At 37.7% G+C, this 25000-nt stretch overlaps 2 protein-coding genes across 3 annotated transcripts in view; one reads left to right on the top strand and one right to left on the bottom strand.

The window, feature by feature from the left end:
* The window catches only part of edem3 (ER degradation enhancer, mannosidase alpha-like 3), a 17525-nt gene extending 11768 nt beyond the window's left edge, over positions 1-5757 (bottom strand). The window contains exons 1-11 of the mRNA XM_028587643.1: positions 4360-5757; positions 4234-4279; positions 3890-3990; positions 3604-3643; positions 3250-3362; positions 2923-3076; positions 2125-2259; positions 1176-1281; positions 797-894; positions 416-541; positions 230-313 (exon numbers count right to left, since the gene is read on the bottom strand). Coding sequence (XP_028443444.1) covers positions 230-313; positions 416-541; positions 797-894; positions 1176-1281; positions 2125-2259; positions 2923-3076; positions 3250-3362; positions 3604-3643; positions 3890-3990; positions 4234-4279; positions 4360-4529 — 1173 coding nt within the window. The 5' untranslated portion in view covers positions 4530-5757. The remainder of the gene's footprint in view (positions 1-229; positions 314-415; positions 542-796; positions 895-1175; positions 1282-2124; positions 2260-2922; positions 3077-3249; positions 3363-3603; positions 3644-3889; positions 3991-4233; positions 4280-4359) is intronic.
* A 694-nt stretch (positions 5758-6451) lies between these two features.
* On the top strand, positions 6452-14217 carry npl (N-acetylneuraminate pyruvate lyase (dihydrodipicolinate synthase)). Of its 2 annotated transcripts, XM_028588265.1 has the most exons (12): positions 6452-6583; positions 7636-7718; positions 7927-8000; positions 10187-10274; positions 10390-10447; positions 11707-11782; positions 11976-12068; positions 12210-12355; positions 12487-12533; positions 12632-12716; positions 12811-12850; positions 12967-14217. In XM_028588265.1, exons 2-12 carry the CDS (start codon positions 7648-7650, stop codon positions 13110-13112), a joined length of 924 nt encoding a protein of 307 aa, XP_028444066.1. In that variant the 5' UTR covers positions 6452-6583; positions 7636-7647; the 3' UTR covers positions 13113-14217. The 2 variants fall into 2 exon arrangements, with proteins under 2 accessions (XP_028444066.1, XP_028444067.1); XM_028588266.1 differs by lacking the exons at positions 6452-6583; positions 7927-8000 and having other exon boundaries at positions 7633-7718.
* Positions 14218-25000: the final 10783 nt, after the last annotated feature.

The raw sequence follows: 25000 nt of genomic DNA, 5'->3' as shown, positions 1-25000 counted from the left end.
GGTCAGCACACCATCCAAAGCATTGTAATTAGAACAGACAGACGTAGCTAAAATGCAGCCGTGTCGTGTGAAATGCAAGGTTGTTCACTTCAGAAGAGTTACGGTTGACAACAAAAGCCTTATGAGGTTATTTGACTCCATGGTCGAATGACACCAAGTCATTTTTTGTGGAGCGGTTAAAGTCTAAGATGTGGTATTTCATGTTGGATACACAAGAGAGACAGATTACCTCTGGGAGGAAGTTGTGTTTCTTTGTAACTTGATACAACATCTCATGAGTCTCGATGGCAGGACGGATATCTCCCTTCAACACCTGAGACACGTACACAGTATAAACAGGATGCACAATGTTACTAAAATGGCACAGGCCAATATAGGAAGAGGAAAACCTTCACTTCACATGATCCAATCTGACCTGCAGTCCCGGGAAGAAGGCCAGCAGAGAGTCCATCCAGGTGCGAGCAGGAAGCAGAGGTTTGTGGATGTGGACATCCAGCAGAAGTGGAGGCTGGCTAATGTACTTCATTATAGATGCATAGTGCTAAATGGGGCGTACAAAGTGAAATGATTGAGGATATAATAACAGTCTCATAGTGCTCTAAACACAAAAACCAATGGGAGCCTGAGGACTTAAAACAGGCATTTCTTTAACTCTTATGTTGGAGAACTAAACAGAATCCTGAAATGCATAAACATAAAAGTAGAATGCTGCTTTATGTTGTAGATGCCACTATGATAAAATGCTATTATGCAGACAAATTACTCTGTATAAGTGTGTGTGCGTGCGTGCACTCACAATATTAAACCGCTCCAGAAACAGGTCATCTCCCAAGAGGATGTAAGCCTTTAGCAGGTATTCATAGTACGAGTCAATTCCCGCTCCTACTCCGCTGTCTAGGACACACAATCATACATCACTTTATAACACAAGAAAAATCAGATGGCAAACAAATGTTCTATTTTGTATCCATCAACCCTCTGTGCAACCAAATCCTCTCTCAACCAGACAGAAAGATTGTACCCCCTATACTTAATTTACCCTTTCCCGTGTCCTTGGCTCCTCATCACTTCATATCTGCCACCATCTCCTCCCCTCTTCCAACACCCCTACTTCTCTCAACACTCCATCCACCCTCATCTTTCGCTCCATCCTCCATCCTGCCCCCCTCTCTCACCCCTGCGGACCCACTCTCCGGAGTGGATGTTGATGGTGGTTCCCACCAGATTGCTGTTTCTCTGTCTCTTCTCCCACAGAAAGTCCAGAGCTCTCCGGGCATGGGCCTGTGTGTGTGTGAGATAGGGTGCATTATTGATTTTGAAAAAGTTAAAAATAAATCAATATGCAGTAGCTGTCTCCCAGTGATTGACTCTGTGCATGATCAGAAGTCTACTGCTGCCAGGAAGTGAACCAGTCCAAGGCTCCAATATTATTGCACAGGGTAAAATATCAAACTCTGACATGTTTCAGTAGAACACTGCAGCTACAGGATCCCTACCTCTCATAGACATTTTGGTTTTTCTGCAAGAGGCGGGTTGATTAACAAGCCAAAAATAAAAACTCAGATCTCAGTGAATACATAAGATAAATGACAGATACAGTATTTCACATCATGTGCCATCAAAATAGAAGGTGGTTTCATAACAACATAATTGCATCCTGATCCTAAAAAAAAAGATTAAAATGACAAAGTATAACCTAAATTACAGATAAAGGACAAAATACAAGCCACTTGTAAGGTGTGGCTGTTCAGTGGCACAGCTGATGTTGCTGATAAGTCAAAGTGTCAGCACAAGAGACCTCGCAGGAGACTCACAAGTTTAGTTTTGTGTATTAGAACAGTTTTGCTGAGAAATAATTAGCTGAGATTATACATTTTTAGTCAAAAAATGAAGTATTCCTCATAACCATTTTGCTGCTCTTCCTCATCTATACTTCATCAACAGCGTAAATCTGTTGACCATGATTGTTGATATTTAAATGTTTTTTCTCCATAACAATGTGGACAAGAAAAAGCAGAAATAAATAAATTTTTTTATATCTGCTTTAAAAAAAAACTAAATCATAGATCACAACATGTTAATGTAGACATAGAAGGCTCTTATCATCGGATGTAAATGTGATACCTCAAACACAGGATCCCCAGTGAAGCGACTTAAGGCAGCAAACTCCAGGATGATGGTTCCTGCACATGCAGTGCAGGTGTCTGTTTCTGTGCCCGTTCTTGTCTCAGGACCCCTGACACCAAACTTCAAGTTCACCTGTCAAGCAGAAGAAAACAAAACAAACATTACACAATCTGTAGAGTCACAAGTTTGCAAGAGATTGTGCATAAAAAAACGAGTCGGACATAAAAAGATATCTGTGTTCAAAAGCTGTGACAGCTGCGAGCAGAGCAGTGAAGCAGAAAATGGAAAAATGTAGTCACATCTGAGAAGCTACAAATGTCAATTGGACATAGTGTAACCCTGGAAGTGTGTGAATAAGCTTACTTTTTTTTGGTAGTACATATATTACCAAATATGTTTGATATAGAGATTGTTAAAACAGGATCTTAATTAACAAGAAGGTTTTACATTTTTTGTCCAACTTAAAGTACAGATTTCTATTGGCTCAAGTAAATGCATCACTAAAATCTCACTAATCATTGGCTGTAACTCAGTAGATTTCTTCTCCTTTCAGATACACAGACAAGGTCTTTATGCTACAATAATCCATTTATTTACAAGAAACCATGAACAGAATTCTTTTTTTTTTATTATCACATATGGAAACTATGGAACTACCAATGACAAGTCAAACACAAGTATGCATACAATTCTTGTTTAACATCCCCCACCTTAAACTCACTACAGCACATGCAGGTTTGTTTGTGGTATTAGAGGCTAAATTTAGGTTTTTCTGCCTGTGTGCAGTTGTCTCACCCTGGGATAGGGCAGGCCACTACTGGTGTTGAAGGCTGGCAGCAGTCGGAGACCCAGGTCTTTGGCCATATGTAGGAGCTCATCCTGGTACCACTGCATGTGTTGACCTCCCTCCTTCAGCATCACAGCCATGGAGTGCCCTCCCAACAGACCGCTGAACACACGCACACCCAACAACCACATTACAAAACAGCAAAATCCAGTGATTTCTTAACACTTGTGTGTTTTTGGACAGCTGTTCTGTTCGCTGCCTGTCAGAAGGTACATACATTCATAGTTTATTTAATAACCATTAACAGGTGTGTTAATAGTCTAGTCCAATCTCACCCAAGGACTCGAATGTTGGTTTCAAAGACCGACACCACAATGTCGTTGTCCAGCCTCACATCTGACAGCACCCTTCTCACTGCCGCCTCAAACTCTGTCGTCTTGTTCAAAAGCTGGCAATGAGAAATAGTACACAACTATAAAAATCTGGCTTGATTATAGACCACTAATATTTGAATAAGGAATTCATTTTTAATTTATTAACATTGACATTTCTCTCTAAATTTTGTGAAGGACTCATACATCAATGCCTCCACTTTGTTCTGTCCTATTCATTTAAAAACAGTCTCAAAATAATAACCCAAATCAATAACTGTAAGACAACCCAAAAAGACACCCAAAACCAATACCCACCACTAGAGTATCCAGAGTGTCTATGAGGGTCAGAGAGAACCTATCAGAGGGAGAGAGAAAAAGTTTTGCATTTGTGTTGATTGTCCCTTGCGATAATTAATGTAATATAATGTAATTATAATTTATGTAAACATTGTTCAATGTAATAATGGTTATTCAGCAAGTATAAGTACAGCTCCACCTTCCACCTCTAGCAAGTGCTCAACCAGGTGTGGTAATGCATGTCTGCACTCATGTCATCATTGCTTCATTAGATCTTAAGGGACAAAGGCAGTATGCTACTTACTTTCCCAGAGCGTCGTCTACGTCACCTCGACTGGGTTCAAGTCCACGTACTCTGCCTCTGCATGTTAGTGGCATCAGCTCATCGGCTGGGTATGCATGGTCCTACAAAACACACACAAACACAATTCAAACACTATGCTTTGACGATCACTTATTTATTTATTTTCTGAGGAGGTCAGCTTAGTCTGATTAGATCTCAGTCATCTTAAAATGGGTAGGGGTACAAAAAGGAAAATTGTCCTGATCACCTAATAAGCTGCTCAATTGTCCTGAATCAAATCCAAAAATACTTAAACTAGAAATGCCTATTACTGTGAAGGACTCCAGTAAAAACAGATAACTTACCATATAATTCTGATATGCATGGTCAAACATCTCAACCACTTGGTTCCTTCAGTGAGGGGAAAACACAGACAAAAGTCAGCTTAACATGTTTCACTCTGAGGAAGCTGTGCGTTTTTCTCAACTCACCTCAACCTGAGCTTCTCCTCCCGTGACATGGCGTGTCCGAGGCTGCATAATGCTCCGAGTATCATCAATGAGAACAGTACAGCTGGCATTGTGGTAGGTGGGCAAGATCGCAGCAATATACATAAAACCAGTTTGGGTCTCGGTCGGTCACAGAGCAAATACCTAGTCATTACCACCGCCCTAACCAAACAGGTCAAACCAACAGAAATATAAACCTACACCAACCCATTAATGTTTTACCTCTGAGATCATGATATAGCACGTTTTGGCTTTGCCTAAGATGTACCACTTAATCATCAATAGGTACAGAAAACATCATGAAATCATGTTAGCTTGTTGCTAAATCTTGGCTAACTACACTCCATCTGTGTTGCTTAGCAAACATCCAAAACACGACTATAAGTCAAGGAGTTACTATGTACACTGTTTGTACGCTTTCATATGTGCACTTACAGCCCAAAATGCTATTAAATAGTTAGCAATGTTTTTATTTCAAGTAACCAGAGATCGAGGTGTAAACTGAAAGAGATGTACCAGGCAGTAGTTGTAGTGCAAAGCTACTCCACGTCCCGTGAGCAGGTTGTGAGTCACACCTGTTTATTTTCCCAAACTGTCACCCGGATCTATTGTACACGTGTGACACGTTGGCACGTAACGTTACACGTAACATTTAACTCTGCCCCAAAGCAAACACGCTAAATCAAATTAATCCTGCGATCTAAATAGGAAATGTACCATAATTTTATTTTCTAGATGTAGCTAGTCTTCACGGAACAGCGATCAAGGAAACGTATGGTCATTTTAGTTATCACGACACATTGTCATATTTGAGACTCACTGTAAACCAACGCAGTCGGCCTTGTTCTGTGTTAATAATCCCACTCCACAAATCATGTAATTTACTTAGCTACTCCACACCATAGATATAGCTATATCTATGACTCCACACACTATCTACAGCCAATTATTAAACCAGAAGTCAAACTAACAGCCTTAGGAAACTCTTGTTCATACTAGCTCCTGTTATCACTCTGGTGTGTCAACTGTAAACTTTTAAAGATATAATTTAATAATTTCCTCCTCTTGACAGTTCTCTTTCGTAAACCAGTCAGACAAGCAGCCGAGCACTTGTCGGGGTTTAATTAGCCAGTTAGCCAGCTGAGCTAACTGGCCAAGCTGGCGACAACGGACAAACAAATAATATAAGAAAAATCCACAAAAACCGCGTCCATTGTTGAGAAGTGGATCTGACCGAGCTATCTTTTCTGCCCTTCGTGTTATAAAGTGGACAATTTCGCCGTAAGCTTCTGTTTCGCCAAGCTAGCCAGTCTTGAAATACCGGATGCCGCTGCGATGAAAACGTCAACAACATCCGTTTCCTGTAACGTTGTGGTATTGTGCCCTGAGTCTTACCTCTCAGGTAGCATTTTTCTCGCAGGCTGAGTAAATTATATATATGTCAATGGAGTAAATCGCCCCTCGCTATTTACAGACGTAACTCTAGACATGATGAGCTGTGTTCCCATTATTAAGCATATAGCTATAAACTAACCTAAGGATAACCGGTAGTTAATGGCTTATGAGGTGGGTTCATAGACAGTATAAGGGTGGGTTACACAAGTAGTTAGTGGCGTTACCTGAAAGTCAAGGTTAGGGAAATAAAACACTATTCAGACATTTCACTTGTGTTGCAGCGCCCTTCGCGCACCCAAGCGAGTATGTGATAGCGAAATGTAATCTTTAATCAAAATAACCTTACGGGTATAAACAATAATACAGTTTTAAAGCCATGGTAATTATCAAAGAGCATTCCTGCAAATATTAAATGCAACGTTTCCAAGACTTCCATTTTCCTGCCTATGTTTTTTTTCGTATGAGCCTAAAATATTAAGATATCGCCCAACAAGTGAAAAGTGAAAGCGTTAATGTCTAAATACGTTTTAAAGTGATTGGAAACATATTGACCTATTTAAAATATGAGCTTTATATATGTCCTAACTCTCAATTTGTGGAAGTCCATGTTTATCTCGCTGTATTTTCGTGTTTTTCATTCATTAACTACATTTCCCATTACGCTTTGCGGCATCACTTGATGCTCAAATGGCTTCACATGACATCAACACATCTCTGATTTTTGTCCTAAGAAAGCTAGTTATAACCAGTAGCCCACTTCCCCAAAAACAAAACTTATGTCCACATCGCAAAGAAGGAAAAGCACGTACAGGTAGGCTGGAGCAGCCAGTTGACATTCATTCAATAGTTTTCGACAGTATACTTTTCTCTTCATAAACAGATCGCTGTAAGCCTAATAGCCTGTCTCTTAATTGTTACATACCTAACGTTTATCCTGTAATTGCACAATGCTGTAACGTTATTTATGTAAGTCTGGCTTTGAACAAGATAGTGTGGTTCCGGCTCATGTAGGCATGGTTGGTAATGAGTTGGCAGACAAGTTTGCTAAACAGGCTTTGAAAGCGACAAATGTATCTATTCAGTGTAAAATATCAAAATCAGAGGCTAAGTCAATGATTAAAAAACATGTTAAAAAGTTGTGGCAAGATAAATGGGATAGGGAAGTTAAAGGGAGGGATTTTTACAGTGTAAATCCTGAGGTGGGTCAGGGTCGTTTAGTACTAAGGTGTCGAAAAGAAGAGGGAATTTATACAAGAATGAGACTAGGGCATACTAGACTAAACAAAACATTACAGTTAATAGGAAAACATAATACAGGAAATTGCGAGATTTGTAATGTGCCAGAGACAGTGGAACACGTCTTTATGATGTGTAGGAAATTTAAAAGAGAAAGGGTTTTTATGAAAAGGAAAATAGAGGGCAGTGGAGAAAGTTTTATCCTTAGAGATCTTTTGTCTAAGGGCTCTGATCACAGAGTAATAAAGTATATGCTTGAATTTTTAAAGAACACTGGACTCATTGACAGAATATAGGGTTTTTTTTTTTTTTTTTTTTTTGTAGCTTGCAGGCTACAGTATTTTTCAAGGATGTAAGCCATAGTGATGATCATGCACAATTTATCTGGAGGGTGGCGGTAGTGCGCTAAGTTAGTCCGCATCCGCCGTTAAACAAGCAACTGAAGAAGAAGAAGAAGAACAAGATAGTGTGACCAAAGTTACCACTTGTATAACCGCTCTTTGTTCTTTTTTTGTACCTTAATCTTTCTTTCTTTTGTACCTTATTCTTTCTTTATTTTGAACCTTATTCTTTCTTTCTTTCTTTCTTACCCACCTATCATGTCTGACACGTCTGTTTGCATATCAGGTATATTCAGTCATGACCCCTTCGGCTGATAAAAAGCTGACCGGCCTAATTGCAGCCACTTTTACTCCATTTACCAGAGAAGGGTAAGTAACCTTCATAACCCACTTCTCTGTGTCTGCTTGTTTTTCCATGAATCCAGCACTGTGTGTTGTGTTAGATGTGTGTGAAAGTGTGGGATGAGTTTGGGCATGAAAACTTTGGCACACTTCTTGATCTGGAACACTATAGCATGTTTGGTATTCTTTTTTGCAAAATGTGTAGGCCTATATTTTTCACAATTTCCCAAAACAGTGAAATCAATCTACTCAAGATTGGTCCTTATATTGACTACTTGACAGAGAAGCAAGGTGTTCGTAATATATTTGGTAAGTTTACAAGTGGATTCTTCTGTTGATCTTTGTGACTGTCTATGATCCCATCTGAATCAACCCCAATATTGCATGTTTTACTATGTTGGTTTGTTTAACTGGTTACAGTTTTTTCCAACTGCTTACACACGTTTTCAAAAGTATGTCTCCTTTTTTCAAAACTCTACACACAATTCCTAAAACTGCACACACAAAATGCTAAATGCCTCACATCTCCTTCAAAATGAAACACTGCATTCAAAATACCATAAACACTTCTCAAAATGAAGCATTTGCATCAAATGGCAAACACTTTTTTTTATAATAGTAAATATATGGATATACCATGTACACACTGTTGTTCTAAATCTAAAGCTCTTTTGTCTTTCATAGGTTTATATCTACATTTACAATGTTCTAGAGTGAAAGTAAATCTGCTAAAAGTGGTTGAAAAGTGCACCTTTAAAAACAATGTAATGTCACAGTAAAACAGAAAATATTTATTGGGCAAAACATCACATTAGTAAGAGTAGCACAGTGTTGTATACAGAAACATGAAACAAGAAAACAAAAGTATAAACATATGTAAACCAAAGGTATCATTTTTAGAATAAAGAATATATGTGTGTGTGTGTGTGTGTGTGTGTTTGTGTGTTTGTGTGTTTGTGTGTCGTGGTGGGGGTGTGTGTGTGTGGTGGGGGGTGGAATTGTATGCACTTTGTGCAAAACAGTCTGATTGATTTGTACTGCTGAAATAGTTAGATAGTTGCATGCAGTATGGACGCCACTGTAAAGCTACTCAATCAAGATGGGCTTCTCTCATTGGTCAATCCGTGGTTGATCACATGATGAATAAGTGTGGCCCTGATTTCATCAGAGATGGCTCTCCTTCCTCTTCTTCCCTCCTCCTCGTTGTCCCCTGTCTCTTCCTCCTACTCCCCTTGCTCTCTGGCTATTGTTGGCATCCATTGTTCAAAACAGGTAATCTGACCTTTGACCTTTGTATAGGCCTATACTAAAGCAATGATTGGTTAGTGTTCAGTTATGACATAATGTGTTTGCAAATGTGAGGATTGTGTGTGCGCCCTGGTAAATAAGTGTAGCATTTTGATTGGTTGTGTTTAGAAATGGATAGCAAGTCACTTCCTGTTAGATTTTTGTGTTTTAGGTAGAGAATTGTGTGTAATGTTTTGAAAAAAGTGTCTTATGCAATTGAAAGCTGAATGAAAGGCTGAGAAATAGCTTATGGTTTTGAAGATTTGCTGTGTAGTTTTGCACTTTGAGTGAGCGGTTTCAAAAATCGTGTGACATGAAAAGATTTTGTGTGTAAGCAGTTGGAAAAAACTGTAATGTGTTTCTCCTCTGTTGACCGTGTTTACCCACCTTTCTGTCCAAAACATTGCAGTGTTGGGTTAGATTACAATGGTATGTAGCCAGGTAGGGTTGATATCACACTGGAATACTAAACCTTAGTCAGTTAGTTGTTATTTTTTATCATATTCTTACAGCAATATTCCACATCCAGTAATTTCACAAAACTTAGAAAACTAAGAAAATAACTCATCTGCAAGCTGAAGGCTTCAGTGTAATTTTTTTCAGTAGAACAGGATATTTTACTGCACTGGTTACTACACTAAAAGGGACTTCTCTCCTCCCCCTCCCCCCACTCTGATTACTGTTCAATATCACACTTTTTCTTAAACACAATGAATCACGCCTAGTGTGAACTACGATGATTCATTGTAGTTAACGCTTCATTTCCATACCGTCTGTAACTATCCGTGTGACTTTATCCAGCAGGGGAGGTGTGTACTGATCTTTGTGTCTCATCATGTTTATTATGTTCTTTGTCATCTCTGCATTATCGCTCATTACCTTTGTTCTGTCCATGGCACATTTTGCACACTAAGCCATCCGAGTAGTGGTGGATCCCTCTATGGGTCCCACCAGACCAGCTTTCTTCCATTTATTTTGCCAAAAGGTCTGATGGTGCCAGGTAGGCTAACCTTGGCTATGTAGGTTAGCCAATCCCTTTATGTCTTTTGCTTTGTTTGGTTTTCTTTGTGGATTTTGTATACTGTACTGCAATGTTTGTTTTGTGATTCATTAGAGCTAGATTCAGGTCAGCTTGTTATTTTTCCTTTCCTTTCAAACTGCAACTGCATTTGTGATGTGGGAAACAGGATGTAAATACTTTCTTACAGTGAATGGCACCACTGGAGAGAGCATGTCTCTCAGTGTTGCAGAGAGGAAGATCCTGGCTGAGGAGTGGTGTCAGAAAGCCAAGGGCAAGTAAGTCATCACACAGCCTTTGTGTTTGTCAGTAGATTTGTCCATATGCTGAGTCTAATGCAGCAGGAAAAAGTCAACAGTTTGTGACATTTCTTATTTGTGCATGTCTCTACAGAATGGATCAGGTGATTGTGCACGTCGGCTGCATGTGTCTTAAAGATGCCCAAGAACTGGTGATTGGCTGCCTTTTTAAGTCGCAATGTAGACGCAAAGGCGTGTCTCTTAAAGAAAGTGTGCTAGTTACAGTAAACCAGGCTCACTGCAGTGAATATGGCTTATTTTTAGGAAATGTTTCATAAAGCAGGTTTAATAAGTCTATCCTGAATTACCATTGAAATGCAAACCTCCAGACTAGTAAGGCAAGTTTTCCATCAGAGCTTATATCCTTTTTAGCCTAACGTATCTGTGCGGTGTTCTAGTCACACTATGTGACTTTAAGATGCACTGTAATGAAAAAAAAGCCCATATATAAGTTTGACCCACCTTCAGCAATGAGTATGAACTCATAGATGGTCTACAACATGCTGCCAAAAGTTCTCAAAGTGTTAATATTAGTTTTTTTCATCACATTAATTGTTTTAGTATCCCTGTTAATTTGTTTCCACATTGACAATTCTACCTTTAGGCTTTTACATTTTTTTGGAATTAAGTTTTATTCCTGGAGGTATTGATGATGAAGCGTTTAAATATATATTGTTATGGTGGATACAAGTTCACCCATCTGCTAAGTTCAGTCGTAGATTTCCCACATTTTTCAAGGCTTTCGACATCAAATTATTTTTAGCATTTGCAAGTGGAGATCGTGAGAGTGTAGAATAGTAAAGACAAGGGGTGCACTTTAGTTCACCCGGTAGAGCAGGTTGGTATCTGACCTGCAGGCCCCCCACCCCTCTCTCGCTTTTGCCATTTTACGGAGACTATTTCTTGGCTCTGAGCAGTTGCTGGGCAACCAGTAAGGACTAGGAAGTTACTGTTTCCAGCCAAGAAATAGTCCATAGTTTTTACACTTTAGTATGGAATAAATGACCGAGATGTAACGTGTTAATTAGTGAGCTTTGGAGATGCTGGTATGCAGATTTTGATACCATTCAGCAGAACCAGGCTTCAGTCAGTTTCCCTTTTTATGCTAAGCTAAGGTAACCGACTGCTGATATAAGAGTGTTATCAATCTTCTCATATAATTCTCTGCCAGAAAGCGAAAAAAGCTATTCCTTTAAACCAGCTGTCAGCTTAAATGAAAAAATAAATACGGAATAGGTCAAGTACATTCCTAGAAATGATCAACGTATTTTTTTTTTTTTAAACAATGGGAACTTAAACATAGATCGAAACACCACAGTGATAGTATACTGTATAAACTACAAAGTTTAATATATCCACTGTAGCAGTAGATTCACATTGTTTTGATCTATAATATCCATGTTTCCTCTAGACTCGCCATGCAGCACAGATCAGGGCTGATGCCATAGCAGTCATTGCCCCCTCCTTCTTCAAGCCGAGCAATGCAGGTATGCAATGGTTTTATTTCCCCATATTCAAATGGAAATTCCTGCACACTGAAAATGTGCCACTTAACAACCACTTTCACATTTCACATGTCAATACTGTACTTGTCAAGCTCAGTTGGAAAGTAAGACCAAAAAAAAATAAAATATTTTTTCATGATGTAATGCATATTTCTTTCCTCTCATCCTGCTTCAGACGTGTTGAAGTCATTCCTCCAGGAAGTGGCTTCAGTTGCCCCAACTCTGCCTTTCTATTATTATCATCTTCCAGCTCTCACCGGTGTTAATGGTTAGTGCCTTGGATGACTGATTTTGCAGTTGCATACCATTTGGAAATAGAGCGACTCTGCATCCTTAACTACAGTAAAATCATATTGAATGTCTTTATTGATGACATACTGAATGTGACAGGGCATTGTTTTTTCTTCAGTGCCGGCAAGAGATGTGTTGGATGGTATTGAGAAACTCATTCCCTCCTTCAGAGGTGTGAAGTTCAGTGGGAGTGACCTGATGGACTTTGGCCGGTGTGTCAGCTATTGTCAGCCTCACTGGTCAGTCCTCTACGGCGTGGACGAGGTCAGCTCTTTCTCACTTTTTTTGGTCCAACTGTTTTGTGCTGTAGCTGCTTATGTTGCAAAATGACGTTTTGTGACTCTGACCTCCACCATAGAACCATTCTAAAACAATTTTCTGTCATTTTGCCATAGCAACTGCTTGCAGCTCTGGCCATGGGTGGCCATGGAGCAGTTGGCAGGTCAGTGTGTGATCCTGCGTAATGCACTGTCTCCTTTGATTCTTAAGTTATTTAGTAAATAAATAAAAATAAATTGGTCTTCATTTGTCTGCCCGCAGCACATATAACTATGCAGGGTGTCATTTCAACAAGCTCATATCAGCATTTGAGAATGGCGACCTTGTCCAAGCCAGGACAATACAGGTAATGTCCATCTACGTGTTGTTGCTACCGTCTTGTCTTTGATATTATACATACATTTTGGTTACTGACATCTTTGTCTAATTTCCATGAGCAGTTCAAGATGCAAGAGCTTCTCAGTCATGCCATGAAACTTGGTGAGCAACACTTGTCTCATAATGTTTTTCAGTCATATTATAGATGAGATAAATGAATGCTCCTGTTCTATAGCAGTCATAATCTACCTATAAGACTCCCCTATTGTTATTGACAGGCTTTGACCTGGGAGTGAACAAGCAGCTGATGAACGAGGTGTCAGGCTTGTGTCTTGGGCCCCCACGACTCCCTGTGATGCTGTGTCCTCCTGATCGCGCTCAGTCCATCGCATGGAAATATCACAGCATTTTCCCTGAATGCTGATGTGTTCATACTGGGTTGGTGAAATCCCTTGATAACTCAACACAGCAGTTCTGACTGAAACATTTACACTTTGAATCAAACTGTACCTTTTAAATAGGATCTTTTTCCATGAGTCAGTCAAATCTATTATGTTAACAAATATCTTAATCTCAGTGTTTCACATTTCATAAAATGTGAAAATAACTAACTCTCATAATCAAAGGAATGTGGCGCTCTTGTTTTTTGCTACATTTAGGGAACAAGAGGACTGTCACAAATCCCGTATATCATATTATCCTGTACTGTGTAAGCTGAGTCTCATTGAAGGAGTTTGACCACTTTAAGCCTTGTTTTGTAAATCACGTGGTGGCATTCCATTCATATTAATTAAAAATAATCACTTTAAAAAAGGGAATGAAAAGCGTCAAAGCTTTACTGTGTTTTGTGGTTCAGGTTTGTAGAATGTTTTGCCTCCGTCCACCGCCTCAATTATCACCAGTGAAATGAAAGTTGAACAATTTTCGACCTTGAAAATCACAGTTATGGAAAAGTGCTGACTTTAAGCTGATTCCATGAGAGGGACGATAACAGACAGAAGGGGCATTATTATGAACGCTGTTTCATGAAAAAATAAACACTCCAGAAAAGGGTGTATAAAACATCCATGTTGTTAGAAGGGACTTTAAAACACTCGCAAATGAGAATCAGCCTTTGAGTAAGAATATATACCATCAGTTGTTATTAAATGTGTACTTTCTTATGTTTCATATATTGTGTAATAAAGTATCTTTGTTTTGTTATAACAAATAATCACTAGTTTCTTACTAATAAATGTTTTTAAATCCATTTGTTGGTTTACACTAATTCATGTCTTTTTCTTGTGTTCTGTAAGACCAGCACAAACGTGTGGGTGCAGCTGTGTCTCTGTCAATGTGTGTGTTCCTCATCGTCGTGGTGTCTAATCAGATGGAAATTCAGCATTGTCTCTGACTCGTTTTCTATCCTGATCTCTAGCTCTGTATTCACTAACATTTCCTTGAAATGCATGATAGTCTTTTTGGCCTGAAGTTACTACAATTCCCTGTACTTGTTTGTGTATTTGTATAAATGATAATTCAATTGTAAATCTGTTGTGGATTTTCTTTTGCTGGCTAAATTTAGTTGGTGAAGAGTTTGGGGTACTTTCAAGAAATCCTCTGAGAACAATGTTTGCCCTTCTCAGACTACATGAGTTTGGGGATTACCCTCAAATTCTGCCTGTTGTTGACCTCATCAGTGGATGGATTTCATCAACTAGTAATTAACCCACTAAGACAGACATAAGCAGCATTCACTGATCAGCATTCTGATGTAGGATTTTAAAAGTAAAGGCTTTGAAAATGTCCAAATAAAGCTATATTTTAACTCTTTTTGAGGCTGCTGTAAAAACAAAACCTCCTGTTTAGCTAGACTAATTTCACTTCAGAGTGATAGTACACCACTCCAGACTGTCACTCGGGTAATATCAGAGCATTCTGATGTAGGATTTTAAAATGAAAGGCTTTGAAAATGTCCAATTAAAGCTATATTTTAACTTATTTTCAGGCTGCTCTAAAAATTAAACCTTCTGTTTAGACAGACTCATTTCACATCACAGTGATAGTACAACAGCCCCAGACTGTCACTCAGGTATTATTGGACCCAGGGGCACCATATAGGGGGGAAAATTCCAAGGGCCCATAACTGACAGGGGCCCCAAAAAATAGGTAAAAACTAATATAAAATTATTAAACCATCATCATTCAGTATATATTTCAAATATAATAATGCAATAAATGATCTCTTTGTTTTCACTTGTTTTTGGCAGTAAAAGTTAAATATCCCCAATGACCAAAAAGTAAACATCCATATTGACTGACCACCCGCCTGTAAACAATGTTTAGTTACAGTCAGTAGATGCGCCAGAACTACAGGGACCACAATGTTGCCAAGTAACTTAAATCAAAATCTGAAAAAGGAAAGAGAGAAAAGACAGAGAGGAAAGACAAACGAAAGGGTGTCAAACTGTAACCCAGTTTTTCACCAAGAAAGGTGGGTAGCCTATAGTCTGTGAGTGGTATTAACCTGTTGGCTTGTACATAGGGAAATAAGCTAGCTACAGACTAGTGTTAGTTTACATTTAATCACCATTTAATCAGTGCAGGGAAACGTTTAGCAAGATATTCATATTAAATCATTGACCCTGCCCCTTTTAGCAGACTTAACAACAGATGAGTCAGCAGCACCCAAGTCTCCCCCTAACTGTGCCCCTCCAATTTAATGGCATGCCAGTTAGCATCATTGCAGGAAGTCTGTGGGGATTTCTCTGTCTCTCTTGCTCTTTTTACCATTACAAAAAAGAAAATGAAATATGTATTAATGACAGAAATTCAAACACATTAATAACAATTATTTTCTCACATAATGATCATTATGAAATAAAATTAAAAAAACAACAACCTACTGTCTGTACTGGATGCTGGACAGTTGGAAACAGTGAGTAGCTTACCTGAGCATGCATATAAGATACAGACAGTATTAAAATAACCCAGTTTCATATGTTCATTTAGATTGAATTATGGAATGACATCTATAGATACAGACTTTATTATTCCCATCGTGAAGGGCAATTTATTTGATCAAATTTGCATCAAATAGTGAACTGCATACTAGACTTGCATGCATCTACAAATCGCCAGCAGTAAATATTGTGCTAGTACTAGTATTGAACTACAAGACAGTTGCAAGCCTTTAATTAGAGTTATGTAAAGCTTTTGATGGGACAGTTGGTCCTAGAGATGTGGTGACAACAGCTGTGCCCAGGGGGCCCAATTTGATTTTTTGTCATGGGGCCCAAAATTCCTGGCGGTGCCCCTGATTGGACCATTCTGTAAAATTAAAGGCTTTGAAATTGTCCAATTAAAACTATATTTTAACTATTTTTCAGGCTGCTGATTTTCAACCTTTTCAGGCTAGTCTAAAAATGAAACCTCCTGTTTAGTAGTGGTGGGCAGATCGAGGCATCGTGAAACAATGAAACAGTTGAAGCAAATGTGCCATATTGTGTCGAGGCTTCGAAACAATACAACACCCGTCTCAACAATGACACCTAGTGGTCACTTGCAGGTGTTGATCTGAAACAACCTTGACAACGAGCCATTAAAAAAAAAAATGTATTATTGTATTTTTTATTTTTTATTTATGTGAAGCCTGTAGGCTCCTCACTGTGCATAATGTTATTTTGGTCATGAAAAATGAATATTAATAAAAGAAATCAAGCCACAATGTCTCACTTTTTTATAGAATTTTATTCAAAAATATTAATTTCTCTGCTGTGGAAGGACTTAGCCTACTTCTTTTTTTACAGATAATTTCTCCAGCCTTTGAAAAAATCCTCTCACAAGGGACACTTGTTGCTGGCATGCAAAGATATCTTTTAGCAAGGACATACAAATGAGGAAAGATTACTGCTCTCTCTTTCCAATAAGTTAGGGGATCATGAGCTCTGGGCAAAAAATGCATAGTTGAGGTATTTTTTCACTTCCACTGTGGCATCAGCTGGAACATTGTGTATCATCTGGGTTTTACGGATACGATCATCCCATAAACTGTCCTGTGTTTCTACTGGTGTTGATGTAGATTATGATGGGCCTGATGTTGACATTTGTGGCTCTGAATGAAAATGAAAACGGAGCTTCCATATCTATCTATCTATCTATCTATCTATCTATCTATCTATCTATCTATCTATCTATCTATCTATCTATATATGTATCTATCTATTAATGTGTCACTGTATGTATACTCTGTCTCTAGCCTATCAGTCAATGTGTAAATTTAAATGTAAGCCTAAATATAACTAAACAAATTGCACTATAAATGTCACTTTATCACCAAAAATCTGCTATCTCAAAATCAAACTCCTCTCACAAAAACCCAAGAGGTCAAGATGTATTGACTTCACTTTTATACAGATATGCGATTGTGTGGTCTGTTCCCTGTCAATCAAACTCTGATTCGGCGGACCATGCCACCTGTCGAAACACTTGTGAAACACTCCGAAGCTTCATTTAGCCGTAGTCACGTGACATGGGTGTTTTGAATCACGCTTCGGATCAGTGTTTCGAAACATCTGCGCTTCGGGATCTCGACAAAGCTTCGGAACGTCAGTTTCGCGTCAGCCATCCCTACTGTTTAGACTCATTTCACCTCTGAGTGATAGTACACCACTCCCAGACTGTCACTTGGATTTTAAAATGAAAGGCTTTGAAAATAACCAGTTAAAGCTTTATTTTAACTCTTTTCAGGCTGTTCTAAAGATGAAACCTCCTGTTTAGACGGACTCATTTCACCCCAAATGGCCAAATATGGCTCCCCGTCCAAATCTGATTCACATACTACAGCTCCCCATCTTCCCATTGATACTCAGCATGACCACATCTCCCGTGGTATTATGGAGAAAACCCAGCTCCAAAGAAACCAGACTCTAGTATAGAATCTGCTTTCAAATTCAATGGGGAGCCATTTTTGGCCATTTGGGGGCAGTGCAAAGTCAGGCACTTTAGCAATAGAATTTTCAAAATCTTGATTTTGTTGCAGCTGGGTTTTCTCCATAATACCATGGTAGATATGGACGTGCTAGGCATCAGTGGGACCGGGAGGAGCAGTAGTATAGAATCAGCTCTCAAATTCAACGGGGAACCATTTTTGGCCATTTGAGGGCAATGCAAAGTCAGGCACTTTAGCAATAGAATTATTAAAATCTTGATTTCTTTGGAGCGGGGTTTTCTCTTTGGAGCTGGTTTTCTCCATAATTCCATGGTAGATATGGACATGTATGGTCAAAACCTTGATTTCTCCATAATTCCAAGGTATATTATGGACATGCTGGGCATCAATGGGACAATGAAGATCTGTATTATGTGAATCAGGTTGCAATTTCAATGGGGAGCCGTATTTGGCCATTTGGGGACACTGCAAATTGAGGCACTTTAGCAATAGAATGGTCAAAGGCACTTTAGCAACAGAATGGTCTGTACCTTGATTTCTCTGGAGCTCGGTTTTCTCCATAATTACAGGGTAGATATGGACATGCTGGATATCAATGGGACACTGAAGATCTGTGTTATGTGAATCAGGTTTCCATTTCAACGGGGAGCCATATTTGCCCATTTGGGGGCACTGCAAAGTAAGTCACTTTAGTAATAGAATGGTCAAAGGCACTTTAGCAATAGAATCATCAACATCTTGTTTTCTCCATAATGCCAAGGTATTTATGGACATGCTGGATATCAATGGGACACTTCTGATCTGTATTATGTGAATCAGGTTTCCATTTCAACGGGGAGCCATATTTGGCCATTTGGGGGCACTGCAAAGTGAGTCACTTTAGCAATAGAATGGTCTGTACCTTGATTTCACTGGAGCTGGGTTTTCTCCATAATTCCAGGGTAGACATAGACATGCTGGATATCAATGGGACACTGAAGATCTGTGTTATGTGAATCAGGTTTCCATTTCAACGGGGAGCCATGTTTGGCCATTTGGGGGCACTGCAAAGTAAGTCACTTTAGTAATAAAATGGTCAAAGGCACTTTAGCAGTAGAATGGTCAAAGGCACTTTAGCAATAGAATGGTCTGTACCTTGATTTTTCTGTAGCTGGGTTTTCTCCATAATTCCAGGGTAGATATGGACATGGTGGATATCAATGGGACACTTAAGATCTGTGGTATGTGAATCAGGTTTCCATTTCAACGGGGAGCCATATTTGGACATTTGGGGGCACTGCAAAATAAGTTTCTTTAGTAATAGAATGGTCAAAGGCACTTTAGCAATAGAATGGTCTGTACCTTGATTTCACTAGAGCTGGGTTTTCTCCATAATTCCAGGGTAGATATGGACATGGTGGATATCAATGGGACACTTAAGATCTGTGGTATGTGAATCAGGTTTCCATTTCAACGGGGAGCCATATTTGGCCATTTGGGGGCACTGCAAAATAAGTTTCTTTAGTAATAGAATGGTCAAAGGCACTTTAGCAATAGAATGGTCTGTACCTTGATTTCACTGGAGCTGGGTTTTCTCCATAATTCCAAGGTAGATATGGACATGCTGGGCATCAATGGGACATTGAAGATCTGTGTTATGTGAATCAGGTTTCCATTTCAACGGGGAGCCATATTTGGCCATTTGGGGGCACTGCAAAGTAAGTCACTTTTGTAATAGAATTGTCAAAGGCAGTTTAGTAATAGAATCATCAAAATCTTGTTTTCAGACATTGCAGACATTACAGTTAGACATTACAGTCATTACAGTTAGACATTACAAACATCACAGTTAGACATTACAGTTAGACATTACAGACATTACAGTTTAACATTACAGACATTACAGACATTACAGTTAGACATTACAGACATTACAGTCATTACAGATATTACAGACATTACAGACATTACAGTTAGACATTACAGACATTACAGTTAGACATTACAGACATTACAGTTAGACATGACAGCCATTACAGTTAGACATGACAGACATTACAGTTAGACATTACAGACACTACAGTTAGACATTACAGACATTACAGTTGGACATTAAAGACATTACAGACATTACAGTTAGACATTAGAGACATGACAGTTGGACATTACAGACATTACACTTGGACATTACAGACATTACAATTGGACATTACACTTAGATGTTACAGACATTACACTTAGATGTTACAGACATTACAGTTGGACATTACAGATATTACAGTTAGACATTACAGACATTACAGTTAGACATTACAGACATTACAGTTAGACATTACAGACATTACAGTTGGACATTACACATTACAGACATTACAGTTAGACATTACAGACATTACAGTTGGACATTACAGACATTACATTTGGACATTACAGTTGGACATTACATACATTACAGTTAGACATTACAGACATTACAGACATTACAGTTAGACATTACAGACATTACAGTTGGACATTACAGACATTACAGTTAGACATTACAGACATTACATTACAGACATTACAGTTAGACATTACAGACATTACAGTTACAGTTGGACATTACAGACATTACAGTTAGACATTACAGACATTACAATTGGACAGACATTACAGTTAGACATTACAGACATTACAGTTAGACATTACAGACATTACAGTTGGATATTACAGACATTACAGACATTACAGTTAGACATTAGATACATGACAGTTGGACATTACAGACATTACACTTGGACATTACAGACATTACAATTGGACATTACACTTAGATGTTACATTACAGACATTACAGTTGGACATTACAGACATTACAGTTAGACATTACAGACATTACAGTTGGACATTACAGACATTACAGACATTACAGTTAGACATTACAGGCATTACAGTTAGACATGACAGACATTACAGTTAGACAAGACAGACATTACAGTTAGACATTACAGACACTACAGTTAGACATTACAGACATTACAGTTGGACATTACAGACATTACAGTTAGACATTAGAGACATGACAGTTGGACATTACAGACATTACACTTGGACATTACAGACATTACAATTGGACATTACACTTAGATGTTACAGACATTACAGTTGGACATTACAGATATTACAGTTAGACATTACAGACATTACAGTTAGACATTACAGACATTACAGTTAGACATTACAGGCATTACAGTTAGACATGACAGACATTACAGTTAGACAAGACAGAAATTACAGTTAGACATTACAGACACTACAGTTAGACATTACAGACATTACAGTTGGACATTAAAGACATTACAGACATTACAGTTAGACATTAGAGACATGACAGTTGGACATTACAGACATTACACTTGGACATTACAGACATAACAATTGGACATTACACTTAGATGTTACAGACATTGCAGTTGGACATTACAGATATTACAGTTAGACATTACAGGCATTACAGTTAGACATTACAGATATTACAGTTGGACATTACAGACATTGGACATTACAGACATTACAGTTAGACATTACAGACATTACAGTTGGACATTACAGGCATTACAGTTAGACATTACAGACATTACAGTTGGACATTACAGACATTACAGTTGGACATTACAGTTAGACATTACAGTCATTACAGTTAGATATTACAGACATCACAGTTAGACATTACAGACATTACAGATAGACATTACAGGCACTACAGTTAGACATTACAGACATTACAGTTAGACATTACAGACATTACAGTTAGACATTACAGACATTACAGTTAGACATTACAGACATTACAGTTGGACATTACAGACATTACAGTTAGACATTACAGACATTACAGACATTACAGTTAGACATTACAGACATTACAGTTAGAAATTAAAAGACATTACAGTTGGACATTACAGACATTACTGTTAGACATTACAGACATTACAGTTAGACATTACAGGCATTACAGTTAGACATTACAGACATTACAGTTAGACATTACAGTTGGACATTACAGACATTATTACACATTGGACATTACAGACATTACAGTTAGACATTACAGACATTACAGTTGGACATTACAGACATTACAGTTAGACATTACAGACATTACAGACATTACAGTTAGACATTACAGACATTAGACATTACAGAAATTACAGACATTACAGGTAGACATTACAGGCATTACAGTTAGAGATTAAAGACATTACAGTTAGACATTACAGACATTACAGTTAGACATTACAGACATTACAGTTAGACATTACAGACATTACAGTTAGACATTACAGACATTACAGTTAGACATTACAGTTAGACATTACAGTTAGACATTACAGACATTACAGTTAGACATTACATACATTACAGTTAGACATTACAGACATTACAGTTGGACATTACAGACATTACATTTGGACATTACAGTTGGACATTACATACATTACAGTTAGACATTACAGACATTACAGACAAAACATTACAGTTAGACATTACAGACATTACAGACATTACAGTTAGACATTACAGACATTACAGTTGGACATTACAGATTACATTTAGACATTACAGACATTACAGTTAGACATTACAGACATTACAGTTAGACATTACAGTTAGACATTACAGACATTACAGTTAGACATTACAGACATTACAGTTAGACATTACAGACATTACAGTTACAGACATTACAGTTGGACATTACAGTTAGACATTACAGACATTACAGTTAGACATTACAGACATTACAGTTAGACATTACAGACATTACAGTTGGACATTACAGTTGGACATTACAGACATTACAGACATTACAGTTAGACATTACAGACATTACAGTTGGACATTACAGACATTACACTTGGACATTACAGACATTACAATTGGACATTACATTTTGGACATTACATTACAGACATTACACTTAGATGTTACAGACATTACAGTTAGACATTACAGACATTACAGTTGGACATTACAGACATTACAGTTAGACATAGACATTACAGTTGGACATTACAGACATTACAGTTGGACATTACAGACATTACAGTTAGACATTACAGACATTACAGTTGGACATTACAGACATTACAGTTGGACATTACAGACATTACAGGACATTACAGACATTACAGACAGACATTACAGTTGGACATTACAGACATTACAGTTAGACATTACAGACATTACAGTTAGACATTACAGACATTACAGTTGGACATTACAGACATTACAGACATTACAGTTACATTACAGACATTACAGTTAGACATTACAGGACATTACAGACATTACAGTTAGACATTACAGACATTACAGTTGGACATTACAGACATTACAGTTAGACAGACATTACAGTTACATTAGACATTACAGACATTACAGTTAGACATTACAGACATTACAGTTAGACATTACAGACAGTTAGACATTACAGACATTACAGTTGGACATTACAGACATTACAGTTGGACAGTTAGACATTACAGACATGACAGTTGGACATTACAGACATTACACTTGGACATTACAGACATTACAATTGGACATTACACTTAGATGTTACAGACATTACAGTTGGACATTACAGACATTACAGTTAGACATTACAGTTAGACATTACAGACATTACAGTTAGACATTACAGATATTACAGTTGGACATTACAGACATTACAGTTAGACATTACAGACATTACAGTTGGACATTACAGACATTACAGTTGGACATTACAGACATTACAGTTGGACATTACAGACATTACAGTTGGACATTACAGACATTACAGTTGGACATTACAGACATTACAGTTAGACATTACAGACATTACAGTTAGACATTACAGACATTACAGTTAGACATTACAGACATTACAGTTAGACATTACAGACATTACAGTTAGGACATTACAGACATTACAGACATTACAGTTAGACATTACAGACATTACAGTTGGACACAGACATTACAGTTAGACATTACAGACACATTACACATTACATTACACAGTTAGACATTACATTACAGTTGGACATTACAGACATTACAGTTAGACATTACAGACATTACAGTTGGACATTACACACATTACAGTTGGACATTACAGACATTACAGTTAGACATTACAGACATTACAGTTAGACATTACAGACATTACAGTTACAGACATTACAGTTAGACATTACATTACAGTTAGACATTACAGTTACATTACAGGCATTACAGTTAGACATTACAGACATTACAGTTAGACATTACAGACATTACAGTTGGACATTACAGACATTACAGTTAGACATTACAGACATTACAGTTAGACATTACAGACATTACAGTTACATTACAGTTAGACATTACAGACATTACAGTTAGACATTACAGACACAGACATTACAGTTAGACATTACAGACATTACAGTTGGACATTACAGACATTACAGTTAGACATTACAGACATTACAGTTAGACATTACAGACATTACAGTTAGACATTACAGACATTACAGTTAGACATTACAGACATTACAGTTGGACATTACAGACATTACAGACATGGACATTACACATTACAGACATTACAGACATTACAGTTAGACATTACAGACATTACAGTTTTACAGACATTACAGTTGACATTACATACATTACAGTTAGACATTACAGACATTACAGACATTACAGTTAGACATTACAGACATTACAGTTAGACATTACAGACATTACAGTTAGACATTACAGACATTACAGACATTACACATTACAGTTAGACATTACAGACATTACAGTTGGACATTACAGACATTACAGTTGGACATTACAGTTAGACATTACAGACATTACAGTTAGACATTACAGACATTACAGTTAGACATTACAGACATTACAGTTGGACATTACAGACATTACATTTGGACATTACAGTTGGACATTACAGACATTACAGTTAGACATTACAGACATTACAGTTAGACATTACAGACATTACAGTTATTACATTTAGACATTACAGTTAGACATTACAGACATTACAGTTAGACATTACAGACATTACAGTTACACATTACAGACATTACAGTTACAGACAGACATTACAGACATTACAGACATTACAGTTGGACATTACAGACATTACAGACATTACAGTTAGACATTACAGACATTACAGTTGGACATTACAGACATTACAGTTGGACATTACAGACATTACAACATTACAGACATTACAGTTGGACATTACAGACATTACAGACATTACAGTTGGACATTACAGATTACAGTTGACATTACAGTTACAGACATTACAGTTGGACATTACAGACATTACAGTAGACATTTACAGACATTACAGTTAGACATTACAGGCA

Source organism: Perca flavescens, chromosome 9 (assembly GCF_004354835.1).
Source record: "Perca flavescens isolate YP-PL-M2 chromosome 9, PFLA_1.0, whole genome shotgun sequence".
Classification (NCBI taxonomy): Eukaryota; Metazoa; Chordata; class Actinopteri; order Perciformes; family Percidae; genus Perca; species Perca flavescens.
Note: the sequence above shows the minus strand (reverse complement) of the source record. Positions and strands in the feature narration are given on the sequence as shown.

Excerpts from the sequence above, each read along its gene's own strand:
- npl (XM_028588265.1), top strand. The coding sequence starts at position 7,648 with ATGACCCCTTCGGCTGATAAAAAGCTGACCGGCCTAATTGCAGCCACT. Across the intron at positions 11,783-11,975 it reads CTTCAAGCCGAGCAATGCAG|ACGTGTTGAAGTCATTCCTC; the intron begins GTATGCAATGGT and ends ATCCTGCTTCAG. Across the intron at positions 12,851-12,966 it reads CAGTCATGCCATGAAACTTG|GCTTTGACCTGGGAGTGAAC; the intron begins GTGAGCAACACT and ends TGTTATTGACAG.